Consider the following 15,159-nt stretch of genomic DNA (forward strand, 5'->3'; position numbering starts at 1 on the left):
TTGACTCTCAACAGGGACTCTGGTTCCACTCCATTCTAAACTTGCATCGCTCCCCATCTTATACAGCAATATTCCCAGCAAGCCAGTCTGCTTAACAGCCAGCACCTGTGTTGCTTTCTCTCAGAAGCTATGAACCATGGATTGCCAGCAGCTACAAGTTACACACAGCTCATTCTATGCAAGCATATTTAATCTTCGGCAAAAGCATTACAGAAAAAAACAAACAAAAACAATAAATAAGTTTAGCATAACATACTAGGACTCACCCCCAAATCTTACAAGACCCTAGTACGCGAAAGCCTTTCCAATCCTCCCGCAAGGGCTGGAGCCTCCTATTTCTTGGAGCAGAAAGATGGCCCCCAGTCAATTTAAAGCCAGATTTTTATCCTCAAAAGCCCTTCTTTGGCTAGTACCTCTAGACTGAGTCACTGGAGACCGAATCATTTAACCACCCTCATTGTTTTTAGGTCTTAAAGGAGCTCTGGTAGCCCTCGCACATGGAAAAGAATACAATCACATATAAGCTATTCATAAATTTAATACAATGGCCCTACTGATATATTGCAACTCCATGCAATCTGCCACAACTTTAGCAAAGGTGTGTGGATCACAGATGTTTCTCTCTAGCAACATATTATCCAACTCATGCTCTCGTACGCTCACTAGGTCTGTCACTAACCTACGAGTCCAAAGCAAGAGGTACTCATTGAGGCAGATTTTTGTCATGCCTGCCTTACCCTGGGGTACTTCAAATGACTTCAATGAAGTTGTTTCTGATTTACATTCATGACAATCAGGAGATTCAGGATTAACATCCACAGCAAATGAATACAAACGTTCACACAGAGAGAAACCTTTCTACTTTCTATAATCTAAGAAGTTAGGTTGAGATTTTCAGTGTTGAAAATCATCCCTACGTTACATAGTTGAAATTAAAAATGACATTTCTACTCTTTTGGGTAACAAATGGCACTTATGGTCTCTTTGTCCTAGATAACTCTCCACCACTGTAACATGCAGATTTTTTTTAATGCATGCAACATTCCCTCAGTCCTTGTTTGTGGAGAAAGTATGCTGAGAAAGCTTCTTCAATAGTTTTCAGAAACTGACATATCTGAACCTGTTGGCAATTAGTTATGTGCTGTGAAAGACAATTTTTTCCCCTACCCCATCTCCACTTGCAAGATGTTCACATTTCAATTTTTAGATTCATTCATAACGCAAAATGGGTTACTCAACCAATATTAGCCTATGCAACACAAATACCTGGACCTTAAACCAAACATGTTGAAGTGTTTTAAAATTAGCCACCACTTTGATATTAAGTGATAAAATAATTCAGTTTTCCATGTTAAGTTTGGTGTAAGATGCAGAATGTTAAGTACCAGCCTTCTGGATTCCATTTTAAGAGATCCATTTTAACACAGGAAAAATTAACACAGAACTCAAAAATAACATAACTGTGGTCTTCAAAGGTTTTTTTTTTTTTTCCCCCCACTTCCTGAAAGTCATAAAAATGGAGTTTTACCTGCACTACTGAACAGTTGAGATACTCTGCACAAACCCCCAATGGCTGAACTAATGCAGAGACTGCCTGGAAAAAAAGATAGCAGATAATTAGGCACAGACATAGTAATTCCCTTTAGAACTGATTATTCAATTCTTTAACATATAGGTGAAGGTTAACAAGCAGCAGCATCATACATCCCAATTATCCTCCTATTGCTTACAATTTAAAAACATAAGAATGGCCATACTGGGTCAAACCAAAGGTCCATCTAGCCCAGTCTCCTGTCTGCCAACAGTGGCCGATCCCAGATGTCCCGGAGGGAGGGATCACAACAGGTAATCCTCACATGATCCCTCCCCCTCCAGTGAAACAGAGGCTAGGGATACCATTCCAACCCTTCCTGGTTAATAGCCATTAATGGACCTAACCTCCAAGAATCAATCTAGCTCTTTTCTGAATCCTGTTAAAGTTCTAGCCTTCTCTGCATCCTCTGGCAAGGAATTCCACAGGTTGACTATGTGCTGAGTGAAGAAAAACTTCCTTTTGTTTTAAACCTGCTGCCTATTAATTTCATTTGGTGACAAGTAGTTCTTTTATTGTGAGAATACATAAATAACTTTTCCTTATTTGCTTTTTCCATACCAGTCATGATTTTATAGACCTGTATCATACCACCCTTAGTCTCCTCTTTTCTAAGCTGAGAAGTCCAAGTCTTTGAAAGTCTCTTAAATTTTGCTTTAGCAGTCTAGGGATTTCTTGACTTGCCATGTCATATCACAGTCCACAAAACAAATTTAAAATAACGGCAGGCAGCAAGTATTGCATCTCTTAGACTCATAGACTTTAAGGTCAGAAGAGACCATGATCATCATCTAGTCTGACCCCCTGCACAGTGCAGGCCACAGAATCTCACCCACCCCTCCTAAAATAATACACTCACCTACCTCTCAAATATTGAAGCCTTCAAATACTTTGAAGACCCCAAGATGCAGAGAATCCTCCAGCTGTGATCTGTACCCCATGCTACAGAGGAAGGTGAAAAACCTCCAGGGCCTCTGCCAATCTACCCTGGAGAAAAATTCCTTCCCGACCCCAAATATGGCGATCAGCTAAACCCTGAGCATGTGGGCAAGACTCACCAGCCAGATACCCAGAAAGTTCTCTATAGCAACTCCTATCATCCCTCCATTGACCTATTTCCCCACTGATAATGGTCAATTAGTTACCAAGATCATGTTATCTCATCAAACCATCCCCTTCATAAACCCATCTAGTTTAATCTTGAAACCAGATAGATCTTTTGCCCCCACTACTTCCCTTGGAAGGCCGTTCCAGAACCTCACTCCTCTAATGGTTAGAAACCTTCATCTAATCTCAAGTCTAAACTTCCTACTAGCCAGCTTATATCCATTTGTTCTTGTGTCCACATTGGTATTAAGCTTAAATAATTCCTCTCCCTCCCTGGTATTTATCCCTCTAATATATTTAAAGAGTGCAATCATGTCCCCCTCAGCATTCTTTTGGTTAAGGTAAACAAGCCAAGCTCCCTGAGTCTCCCTTCATAAGACAGGTTTTCCATTCCTCGGATCTCTTGCTTGCTAACAAAAAGGAACTTCTCAACTTTCAGTGGTTTTGGTAATTTTATGATTCTGTTATTAGAGTATGGTCTGTTTTGGTTCAGATGCAAAAGCCAGTAAATGCTTTGATAGTTCACTCTGCAGTACTTTAGAGTACAACTGCACAATCTCTGGTGGAAAGCCACACAAAAGCAGCTCTTTCCCAAATCTAAAATTCATCTTCATCATGCATCCTACCACTATCTGCCAGATAGCTGCAACAGAATGTGTATTTCTGTGTAGGATCCAATGATGAAGAATGTCTCTCATGTAGATGTCACACAAGGATTTTTCTTCACATATGGAATAAAAAAATAAATTGAGATCCAAGGCTTACACATTTTATACATTTTTAAAGTAGAGTGAAGGAAATTTTCTTGCCATTATGATAAACCAAGATCAATTTCATCCTGAGGAGAGGCAATACAAGAGTGACTGTCTAACTAAAAACAAACAAACTATAAGTTAGTTGTCCCTAGCCAAAAATCACCTTCTTAAGAAAGGTGTTACTAGTAAGTTAGGGGAGACCCTATAGTGAAATCTAGTTTAAGATACACTTCCCTTCAGTCACTTTTACATATAAACTTACCTCTCCTTAATAAGAAATCAACCAACTAAAAGGAAATAGAATTCTCCAAATTTGTAGCTCAACAATAGGTGATAAACATGCTAGTACTTTACAGATAAAGTTTGAAATAACATTGTGCTTCCTCTCAATATTCTGGTAGTCAAACATGGTTATTTAAATTTGAAATGTCAGTCGTATCTCAAGTTTTCTAGATTATATTAAACACCAAATAGCATTAAGCTTTGTGACCCTAAGGCCCATATAATTTATGTAATTATTAAACATGTCAAGTTTTGGTGCAGTAGGCAAGATATTTAGAGTTTAGAGCGTAGAATTCTATTGGCCAGAAGACACACTGTAGTCATCTGGTCTAATCTACTCTAATAAATGCTATAGAACCTTCCCAAAGTAATTCCTAAAGGACCCCTTTTACAAAAAAAGATTCAATTTTGTTTTAAAAATTGCCAGTGATGGACAATCTTCCATGACTCTTTTAAAATTGTTCCAATTGTTATTAATCTCATTGTTAAAAATTTACACCAGACTTAATTTGTCTAGCTTCAACTTCCAGCCAAAGGATAGCATTATACTTTTGTCTGCTAAATTGGAGACAATTATTAAATATCTATTCCTCATCTAAGAACTCAGACTTATCAAGTCAATCCTTAACTCTCTTTGGTTACATCTACACTACACGTTTTTGCAGCAGAAAATATGCTAATGAGGGACTTGTTAGCATAAGTTGTGACATCATTAATATTTTCTGCCATTTCTTTTTGTGCAAAAATCAGTGTGGATGTTTCCTTTTTGAGCAAAAACCTCTTTTTGCGCAAGATCCTTATGCCAAATGGGGGTTTTGTGCAAAAAGGAAACATCCACGCTGCTTCTTTATGCGCAAAAAAACCCCTGTGCAAAAAAATGGCAGAAAATATGCTAATGATGTTGTGACTTATGCCAATGAGTCCCTCATTAGCATATTTTCTGCCACAAAAATGTGTAGTGTAGACGTAGCCTTTGTGTTTAACTAATTATCTTGGGTTTGTCACTATAAAGCACATTTTCTAATATTTAACCATTACTAGGGGACTTCCCCCTGCTCGCTGCACTAGCCAACTCCCTGCTCTCTGGCCACTCTTCTTTCATCTCTTTTCCAATTTTTTAACATCCTTCTTGAATTGTGGACATCTGAACTGGACACAGCATTCCATCAGCTTTTGCACCAGTGCAAAATAACTTCTGTACTCCAACTTGAGATTCCCATTTACACATTCAAGGATCACATTAGCCTTTTTGACATGGGGGAGAGGGGGTTCATATTCAACTGATCCTCCACCAGCAAATAACTGCTCTCTTCTGGATACATTCATGGGATCTTTAGTAACAAGTGGTTAAGGCTTTGTTCTTTCACACAAAAGTTGACCTTGATGTGTTACAGAACTTTTAGAGCACAGTAACAGAGTACATATGGCTAGTTAGAGTGCAGCAAACTAGTAAGCTATAGATTTACACCCCAGCTTGCAGTATGTCAACTCTCTGAAGAGACACACTTCTAACGCTCACCTCAAATATAGTTCTTTGACCGCCAAACATCCCATACCAAAGAACTCTCTCAGCATTCCTTTTGGAATATTTCTTCAGTACTGAAGACAATTCTGTTCATCAAATTATCAGTATCCTTGGTATAGAACATTAACATATAAAGAAAGAGACATCAACAGAAATTAACTTACCCCAAGTTCAATATCTTCTGAATGGAGTTTAGACTGAATTGCTGAAAATCCACCCAACTCCGCAAACTGCGAAAAAAGCAATAGCAAGCCAATGAATTACAACAGTCTTCCTTTTAAATATGATTAAAGCAAATCACATTTACGCTTGAGTGTATAAAGCTTTATTTGCCAATGATCATCTCTGAAATAAGAATTCAAGACGAGATGCTTGAGATGTCAGCAAGGATCTTTCACAATGGGATTTGAAGTTTAACATAAGACTTGTGCTTTCATGCCTATTTGATGGCTGGGGAAGGGTGGGAGGACACACTACATTATTACGCTGGAGTCCTAGGTTCAAAAGAAAGCTTGAGACTCTCCCTCCTTAAGCAAAGAGGTCAAGGGAAAAAAGGTTAGAAGATCCACACAGGATGACAGGTTGAGGGACAGCAGGCAGGCTCCCTAGCAGCCATTTGAGGGATGGCACTGCAGCCTCAGAAGAGGCTTCTGGCCTTCCTCAGCTGAAGGATACAGATCAGTAGTGCAAAGGTAGACAATGAAAAGGATGGCTTTACCATCCATATTGGGCAGTGTTAAAAAAAAGCATAAACTCTCACTGCTCTACATGGCTGTCATCCTCTATGGGAACAAATATGAAGAATCACTCTTCAGAGTAACGAATTCAAGTGACTGACATCAATATTCTACCAACAGTTTTCTTCTGAATTTCGCTTTACCTACCCTGTTTACAAGATCCACCAGCCACCCATGAGGTTCCTAGACAATTAAAAACAGTTAATTGGCAACATATTTTAAAAACAATATGTGATTTTTTTTAACATGTATTAATATTTAGCTTTTGGGTTAATTGGCTTTACTTTATGCTACCTCCTTTACTGAGTACAACTAAAGTTTGGGTTGCTCTTTTTAACATGAAACACATGTCATCACTGACCATAGGTTGTGGCAACATTAAGCTATGTGGTTAATGAATGGCACACAGCCATAACAACAAGAACTTATCAGTAGCACACAATATTCCTGAAGAACTTCCCCTGAATTTTGGTCAAGTTCCTTTTCGTTTTCACAAGCCGTAAGCATTCTTTTTAGCAACAGTATGACAACCACAGACTAATGCCTTTTTTATCCACATAACAGGTACAGCACCCACAATTGCATTGCAACCTCAAACTGCATCTCTACCAGAGTGCCACCACCTTGACTGGAAGGGACCACCTTTAGGTATGACACACTGAATGAGCACATAGTTCAAATGTGAGCAAATCTATCTGTCGAAACTGCTAACATGAGGGTTAATAGAGATGATGTCTTTGTGACGTGGACTGAGGATCCGGACTAAAGCAACTAGGGCATTTTATATAGCAAAAGCTAAAGTTGTTAGATGGTCTTTTGTTTATTACTGAACTAATAGTAATGATGGTAGATTTAGAGAGGAATGGGCACCAACCTTCAGATCCAGTCCCTCAGTAAAATATTCTCTCAGTCATGTAAAGGGAATGCACTTCTAAAGAACCACCAAATTTGGTATTCAAATGTTACTCAATATTTCTTAAAGATTTACTTCAGTTTATTTTGGATAAGCATTTTCAGATATTGGTTAAGCCTTTTATACTCTTCAGAGTTGTAAAGAATTTCTGATCTATAAAACAGACTTGAAAATATGTCTGATCACCTTCTGGAAGGTAGATATAGGTGAAACAGCATACAGACTTCCTTCTCCAAAGACTTCTGCCCAGTTTCTCTGGCATACCTTCATTCGATTCTTGAAATGGTATTCATTGTCTGGGTTAAAAGCCTTGAAATAAACAAAAAACAAATAAAAAACCAACCAGAATGTGTCTTATTTGTGAGTCTCAGACAAATCTTGTTAATATTTGACTTCAGTAGTTGAACATAGAAAAATTAGCCATGCTCAGCAACTAAGTGAAAGACTTTCCATGTGAAACAGTTTAGCATGGACAAAATATGTTAATGACACTTAGTAATTAACACATACAGTATTACAACTTCAGAGGTACAAAAAAACTCTGTGAGGCACACAGATATTCTCTTCTTGATTTTCTTCGTGAGAGAGGGAGGACAGACTGAAAGCAGGTTAAAGTGATTTGCACATGGCCACAAAAGTTTCAGAGCAGAGACTGGAAGATAGGAGTTCCCGCACCTCCCAGGGCCCTGGTCTTTCTTTTGACAATGTAGTCTCTTTAAAACTAGAGATGTTGAGAGTAGTCAGCTACTTGACTATCCAATAAACAAACTTAAAGGGTGGTCGAGTGCAGTACCTGACTACTTTCCCCCCCCCCCATCCCACCACTGCTTCTGTATAGGAGGGGAGGAGGAATAGGAGACAGTGCTAGGGAGAGCCGACTTAAAAGCCGGTTTCCCCCAGCATTGGCTCTGTGGTGCCACCTGCCTCTCCTCCTCCCACTGCCTCTATCAGAGGCAGCAGGTGGGGGCTAGGGAAGGCTACTCCAGCAGCAGCCCCTGTTTGCGGCAGCCCAGGCTGGCCACGTGCAGGAGCTGCTCTGGCAGCAGCCCCTGGGTGCAGCTGGACTCAGTGCAAGTCAGGACCGAGCAGTCCTGGCTCGCACTGGTCTGGGATGTTACGCCTCTGCATTTTAAATCGGCTACGCAATTAGCCAAACACCACAATTTAACATCCATATTTAGAACAAGCAAAGATTTTTAAAAGTGACTAATGACTTGAATGTTAAACTTGAAACACCTTAAAAAGAGCTGATTTTCAGAAAACACTGAGCGTTCAATCTGAAAATCAGGCCTTTTTCAGGTGTTTGAAACAAGATACCCAAAAACTGGCATGTAAAAAATCATTACTCACTTTTAAAATATTTTGGCCACAATTTGAGTTCATACTTTTACAGGTAATCAGTAGGAACAGAAATATTAGAAGTCCTGAAGATTGTAAACAAGCCAGACACTTATTTTAAGAACTGATTTCTGGAGACTTTTATATTTTAAGGCTATTAATAATACTAATGAATATTAATTCAATCTAACTTCAACCCTCCTACCAAGTGAGTAGGATGTCTCCATGGATTTAAAATATTAAGAGACCGAATGATATGGATACAGTACCATTGTAAGCACACCCAGAAGGCCAACGGGAATTGGGTCTTGTTTTACTCTTTCTGCAACCAGATCTACTAGCAGCATCAGCATGTTGTAGATTCCCTCATGGATTTCAGTACCCCATTTGTGAACAGCACTCGATGTCAGCAGCTACCAAAATGAGAAAGATGCATCAATCCCTGGCACTGATTATTTTCAGAACAACACTTTATCTAACAGTATTTGGTAGTTGTACTCTAGTACAAATATTATTTGTAACATTCTTATACAGCTGGAAAGTAGGAAAAGCAACAATGATATTTATAATTTCATCATTTTAAGACTTCCTAATTAGACTCAGGGTATATCAGAGACTAAGAGATAATTATCAAAATATATTGATGCTTTTTCTTAAAATCACCATTAGCTCAGAAAAGTTTTGTATGCAAGAGAACAATTCACTTTACTGTTTTTATTTTTAAGTGCTTGACTAACTGTGAACATGTTTGTAGAATGTTAGATAATCCATTTTTAATTATTGTAATAAATCTGTCATACAGCCACATTACTTTGCTTGCAGTCATTGTTTACTCTATCACCTCTGTAATATAATTCTCCTTAGAAACAAGGAAAGTGTGCAATGTGAACTAATGAGTAGGTGAATGTTTAAAGAACATTTTAATGGATTGGGAGACAGCACTGAACTGCCATGGTAGGCCAAACTGATAACAGAACTACAGGCAGTCCCCGGGTTACGTACAAGACAGGGACTGTAGGTTTGTTCTTAAGTTGAATCTGTATGTAAGTCGGAACTGGCATCCAGATTCAGCCGCTGCTGAAACTGATCAGCGGCTGATTCCAGGAAGCTGGGGGCAGAGCAACTCTGCCTCGGGCTTCCTGTAGTCAGCCGCTGGTCAGTTTCAGCAGTGGCTGACTTGGGGACGCCTGGAGCAGAGCAGCTCGGGTGCTGCTGGGTTGGTCCAGTAGCGCGGCCGCTCCTGGGCGCTACTGGACCAACCCAGCAGCACCCCAGCTGCTCTGCCCCAGGCGTCCTGATTCAGCCGCTGCTGAAACTGATCACATAGGAGTTCAGTAGTCCAGCAAGAAAGAGTTTTGGCGGTACACACAGAAAAAGGGACAAATTTTAACTAGGCTGCAAGAGGCAGTAGTGGAAAGAATTAGAGATCTAATTGTGTAGGGTACTGGAGAGAAGAGAGGAGTCAAGGATGACTCCAACTCTCCAGATCTGGAGTACAGAATGATTACAATGGAAAAATGAGAGAGGAAGACTGGTCATTAGTATTTAAAAATAATTCATGCTAATATTAATGGAACTTTAGACCTTCAAAGCACTCTTAACATATACCAGTTAAGGCCCCAATCCTGCATCTGACTCCAGATGTGTGTAGCGGCTCATCCACATGAAGAACTTCAATGGAGCTCTGCACAAATGCATGATTGGGGCATATGCATTAAATGTTACTGAAAAAATGTATATGACCCCTGTACAGGGAGATTTTGGCAAATCCAGTAACGTGCCTGAATCACTATTGCTTAACTGCTTAAACTTTAGCAACCAAGCGAACAGGCCCAAATTAGACTTAGATTGCGACTTCCGCATGACCACAGTCAGGGAGGGAAGGGGGAGTTTGGGTGCCACAGAGAGGGCAGCTTGACCCTGTTTACTTCCTGAGGCCAGAGTCTCTAGTGAAATCACTGAGCTATACATTAAGGAAGTATAAAACAGGAAGGCTGTCTAAATGCCCTAAGACATATATCTATCAGGGCCCCCGGGCATGCAGTCTCTGAAAAAGAAAAAACGCATCTGGCGAAAGTGATGATCAGAAGAAAACTTTTTGCCTAACCTTTAAAAAGTGCTTGCCTAACAAGTTTCTGAATGACATGTTATTGTAATACTAATCGATAAGTAAGGAAGGAAAGTTTGAGTTAGGGGGACAATTTTGGAAACACTTGGAGGGATGCCTCGAGGACTCCTTGAGGACGCATCTTCATCCCCACCGACAGACGGAAGACTGGCCATCGGAAGCCTTCCTGGTGTCACTCGAGAGCCACACTCAACTTCGGTAATTATCGAGGGTGAGGGTGTTTTACTAGCCTGTTGCGGACGTAAGTGCTTGAGACTAAGTAAAGTTTAGCTTTAAGTGAAAGCACTCGTGTTGTCCTGTTTGTACCATCCATCTATCGGTCGGACGACTGTCTCTCCGAATTATTTCCTGACACCACCTCGCAGAGAGTAAAAGTTACCAAGAGCTTTGGGTTGAAAGAACCCCGGGTAACAACCCCAGTCACCATAATATCTGAGGCTCAATCAGAATGGAATACTACAAACATTTCATGAAATGTATTCCCAAACACAAAAGTTGGATTCGTGTACTTTTTTCATCCTTACCTTTTTAAATGCTTCAGGCATACATCTGTCCATGAATCTTTTGCAATTCTCATCAGAATCAGACAGACCTTTTCAGAAAGAATAGAGGGTATGTAATTTAAAACCACCTCTGGCTGGTTTCTTACAGCCTCACGAGCATTATGCCCCAAAACCTTGCTACTGAGGCCACAGAAAATGAGCTCATCAAATAAGCAGTTTGCAACACAAAGCAATAAGCATTCTATTGGGATTACTTTACTCAAGCTATAAGTCTCTGGCCAAAATGGAATGCAGATCAAAGAAAACAAGATCTCCAGCCTTTCAGAAATTAGGGGCCGTTTAGTTTCTGAACGTTCCATCTTCTACAACTATGTGGCATTAACAGATTTTTGTCACTGTTGAGGTTTTTCCTTTCAATAACAGTTTATGGTCAAATTAGGATGCTATAATGTAGGTATTTAACTAATCAAGTAGTCGACAGAATCATCATCAACTACTGGATAAGTCAATAGGCAGCCTGGTTCAGTTCTGGCTCACACTAGGTGCAGGACCAAACCTTGCTGTGGCTCTGCCCCATGGCTCCTACTGAATTTTAAATTGCAGAGCTGCAGAGGGGTTTTGCCCCACACATAGTGCAAGCTACAATTGAGTCGGGCTGCCTGCCCAGGCAGCAGCGACCCCTGTACACAGGGGTCCCAGTGGGGATTTGGGACCTTCTCTGCACAGAGCCTGCTGCCCTGAAGAGGCACCAGGAGGACGGGGGCAACGCAGCAGCACCAGCTCCTTTTAAGCCAGCTCCCTCTAGCACCTAGCTCCCCCACCCCATGCTGCCTCTAATACAGAGGCAGCGGGGGTGGGGAAAACAAGTAGTCAACTCAACTACCCAATAAGCATAGACTTACCAGGGGTAGACTAGTCAACTGACTACTCCTTTACACCCCTAGTTCAGATACTTGCACAAATCATTCTTTCACCACCAAAACAATCTCATGAGTACGCTCAGCTAATGTTTTACTAAATAATTTTTTAATACACACTAATGTCTTCCACGAATGCAACCACATAGCATAACCTCCTTTTAGCTCACCAGAGGGCACACTGGAAGGAAAGTTCACGTATACCTTCAAACTTCAGAAGTTAAACATGTTGCCTTCGTCACAGCACCGTCAGTCACTAACTACTTGTGACCAGAAAGGAATCAACCCACATCTATGATATGACAACAGAGAGTATTGCCACTAAGCCTGGCAAAATATCTTATTATGAATCAATATGGTCTGAGCTTGGGACAGCAAAAATTTATTAGTAGCCCAAGCAAATTAATATAACTCTTTACTAAGAAAAACTTAATTCAAACTCTCTTTGCAAAACTACAGATTGAAACTCTCTAAACTGGGATTCTCTGGTCCAGCAACAACCATGCTTTGGCATAGATGTTGCAGGACCAGAAAGTCCCAGTAGCAGCTGCTTCCCGAGGCCATGAGCCACGGCAGCTGCCCCCCCCCCCCCCCCCCGGGGTTGGTAGGGCAATGGGGCCAGCAGCAGGTGGGGAGCCAGCCAAAAAGTCAACAGTCCGGGCGAGGGCTGGGGAGGCTGGTGGAAAGGGGTCCAGAAATGACTTCTCCTGGTCTGGAAAAATCCCTCATTCGGGACTGGCCAGGTTCTGAGTGCATTGGACCAGGGTGGTCCAACCTGTAGTATGAGCAGACAACAGCAGATTATTAACTGCTCTACAAGGGGTACAATATTTTTGTATGGCACTAGGTAAGTATAAAATTTGCAGTTTTCTAGAGCAGCGGTTCTCAAACTTTTTGGGCTCCGAAGCTCTTCACATGTATAAAAATTTATGCAGAGCCCCAGCGGTCCACTGACTGTATGTGTTGTACCTATTGATGTTTCCAGTTTGTCAACCTTGCAGAACCCCTGGAGATGTCTCGTGGAGCCCTGGGGCTCCGCAGAGCACAATTTGAGAAACACTGGTATAGAGCATCTCCTCCGTATACACCTTTTTACATAGAATTTGCAAGTTCTCTACATTGGACCTATTACAAAAAAATCAAATCAGAAACAGAACTTACCAAGTCTTGCTAGGTAGGTAGATGCAATTAGGCACTTGCCCAGGGACTCTTCTCGCTTATATGGTATGGACCAGTGATCTGTTAAGACTCTGCTTTCCAGTTCATACAAATTGGTTGTAGGAAACTCAATGCCTTCTCCAGAGCAGTTCCCATTTTCATCATTTTTCTGTGAATGAGAAGAGGTATAAATGAAAGACATTTTTAACTGCTCAGTGATTATTTAGTTCATCAACTCATTTAAGACAAAATTCTGTCAAATCACTAGCATGTACACAACTCTCACTGATTTAAAATGGAGTTGCAAGTATGTCTGAGGGAAGAATTTGAAGTTTCAGTTGAATGCCCATTGACATAGGAATTGGAACTCTCTCTACATCAATATGTTTACATGTCAAACATATAAACTTCTGATATTAACTTCCTGGGAGTCCTGTGACAGGAGAATCTTAGCTGAATAAAAAAAATGCCATCATGAAACAAAGATGGGAAACACGAACCCTAAAGGTTCAAAAACCAGAGGGCAAATTAAAAATAAGGTTGGTTTCCTTTTAAGTCTCAAGCTCAAGTTTGGGAAGCCTGCCTCATGATTCTTGAATACTGAGGATTAGCAATACTGTGTTTCAATAGTATCTAACAAAGCTCCCCAATCTTTTTATACTTTTGACACCCAATTACAATTCAGAGGCATTTACAAGGAAAAGGGTGAAGTTGTGAACATACAATATTAACCCAATTTTTTTGTGAAGTGTAACATGAAGTAAATGGCAAAGTGATGCCAAATAAAATAGCGGCCTGAAAAGCGAACTACCCATTTCCTCTGTTTCAAATACTGATCACTCAACATATTTCCATCTGACACTAAAACAAGCAGACCTTTAACAGAAGTTAAGGACAGAATGTTTGGAACAGGTCCTGTGGAAATAAAGGTTTGGGATAGAGCAGGGGAGGAGGATGGGATGGAATAAAGAAGGGGTGAGGTGAACCAGGAGCCTGTCACCTAGCATTCTCTTTGAAGCTGCAGCAGCAGCACCCCCCCTTCTGCTGACCCCAACCACCCAAACCCACCTGCGGAGTTCCATTGCCCCTGCTCCCAGAACTCTCCAATGAGCCTTGTGCATCCAGATCCCCCCCACCATGAGCCACCCGTATCCAGACTGCCTCACACAGAACCCGCTTATCCCATACCTAGATTCCCCCATATCCAGCCTCTTTATGCTTGGTTCGCCTGCCCACACCTGATGTGCCTGGCAGGAAAGGGCAAGACCTTGGCGTGTTTCCGGGGCAGGCTTAGCCCTTGTGCTGTGTCAGAAGTGGGTATAGCCTCATTGCAAAGTCCTTGTCCTAGGGCAGGGGCCTGCAGGGTCATCTTCCACCTTCACGCAGCCAGTGGCTTGTGCTCCACACTGCAATGCTGGAGCCTCCATATTTATTTACTGACAAATACAATTTGCAGATTTTAAAAATATGGTGTGCACATTTTTTTTTGGGGGGGGGGGAGGGGAGGCACAGAATTCCCTGGGGAGTAAATGGGTAGGAAGAAAGACAAAACATATTGAAATGTAAGAAACATCAGGGAAGTGAAAGAAACAAAAGAACTAACCTGGAAGGAATTGGTAAAGAACTCAGTCTATTTGAGCAAGCAATGGAGCTCCTTGTTGTCACTATATTTCCTATACGGAAGTTTTAACTAGAGATGTTAAAATGTGGGGTTTCTGTAAATGTGTAACCACTGAATTTCAGTAATTTAATATAAATAGCTACTTAAAATTAAGCAAGCATCACCAGAATTATTTTACTTTATTACTTCTAATGAAATTCATAAGATAGAAACAGATGAGTCACATGTCTTTCAATAAGTAAATGGGGTCCAAAACCTTTGAGGACCTGGGATGAATATTCGCTGGTCTACCTGAAAGTCTGAATAGTCTCCCCAAATAAATGTGGCTTTTACAATATGAAAGGAATGTCTCATGGTCAAGAAAACAAATATTTAAGTATCTCAATTTGTTGTTTCAGTGACTTCTCCTGTGATTTTATCTGTGTCTATATGCCAGGGTTGGGCAAGATCTGGTTTGCCAAGCCTTTTAATATGGCCTGCAGCCTACCCCTGTGGCAGGGAACAGCACCGCTCAAAGTGGATGGCTGCTCCCTGTGGCTCTCTGCACTGTGGGAGACTTAGAAAGGAAGACTTTGTGCACTACC

General features: G+C 40.9%; 1 protein-coding gene across 6 annotated transcripts in view; it reads right to left on the reverse strand.

The window, feature by feature from the left end:
* The window catches only part of USP24 (ubiquitin specific peptidase 24), a 114,644-nt gene that overhangs the window by 78,379 nt on the left and 21,106 nt on the right, over nucleotides 1-15,159 (reverse strand). For all 6 annotated transcript variants that reach the window (XM_075936049.1, XM_075936047.1, XM_075936046.1 and 3 more), the window contains exons 2-8: nucleotides 12,958-13,123; nucleotides 10,901-10,968; nucleotides 8,518-8,661; nucleotides 7,097-7,219; nucleotides 6,145-6,180; nucleotides 5,425-5,490; nucleotides 1,529-1,594 (exon numbers count right to left, since the gene is read on the reverse strand). In XM_075936049.1, the coding sequence (XP_075792164.1) occupies nucleotides 1,529-1,594; nucleotides 5,425-5,490; nucleotides 6,145-6,180; nucleotides 7,097-7,219; nucleotides 8,518-8,661; nucleotides 10,901-10,968; nucleotides 12,958-13,123 (669 nt within the window). The remainder of the gene's footprint in view (nucleotides 1-1,528; nucleotides 1,595-5,424; nucleotides 5,491-6,144; nucleotides 6,181-7,096; nucleotides 7,220-8,517; nucleotides 8,662-10,900; nucleotides 10,969-12,957; nucleotides 13,124-15,159) is intronic.

The sequence above is a fragment of the Pelodiscus sinensis genome, chromosome 9, assembly GCF_049634645.1.
Source record: "Pelodiscus sinensis isolate JC-2024 chromosome 9, ASM4963464v1, whole genome shotgun sequence".
NCBI lineage: Eukaryota > Metazoa > Chordata > Testudines > Trionychidae > Pelodiscus > Pelodiscus sinensis.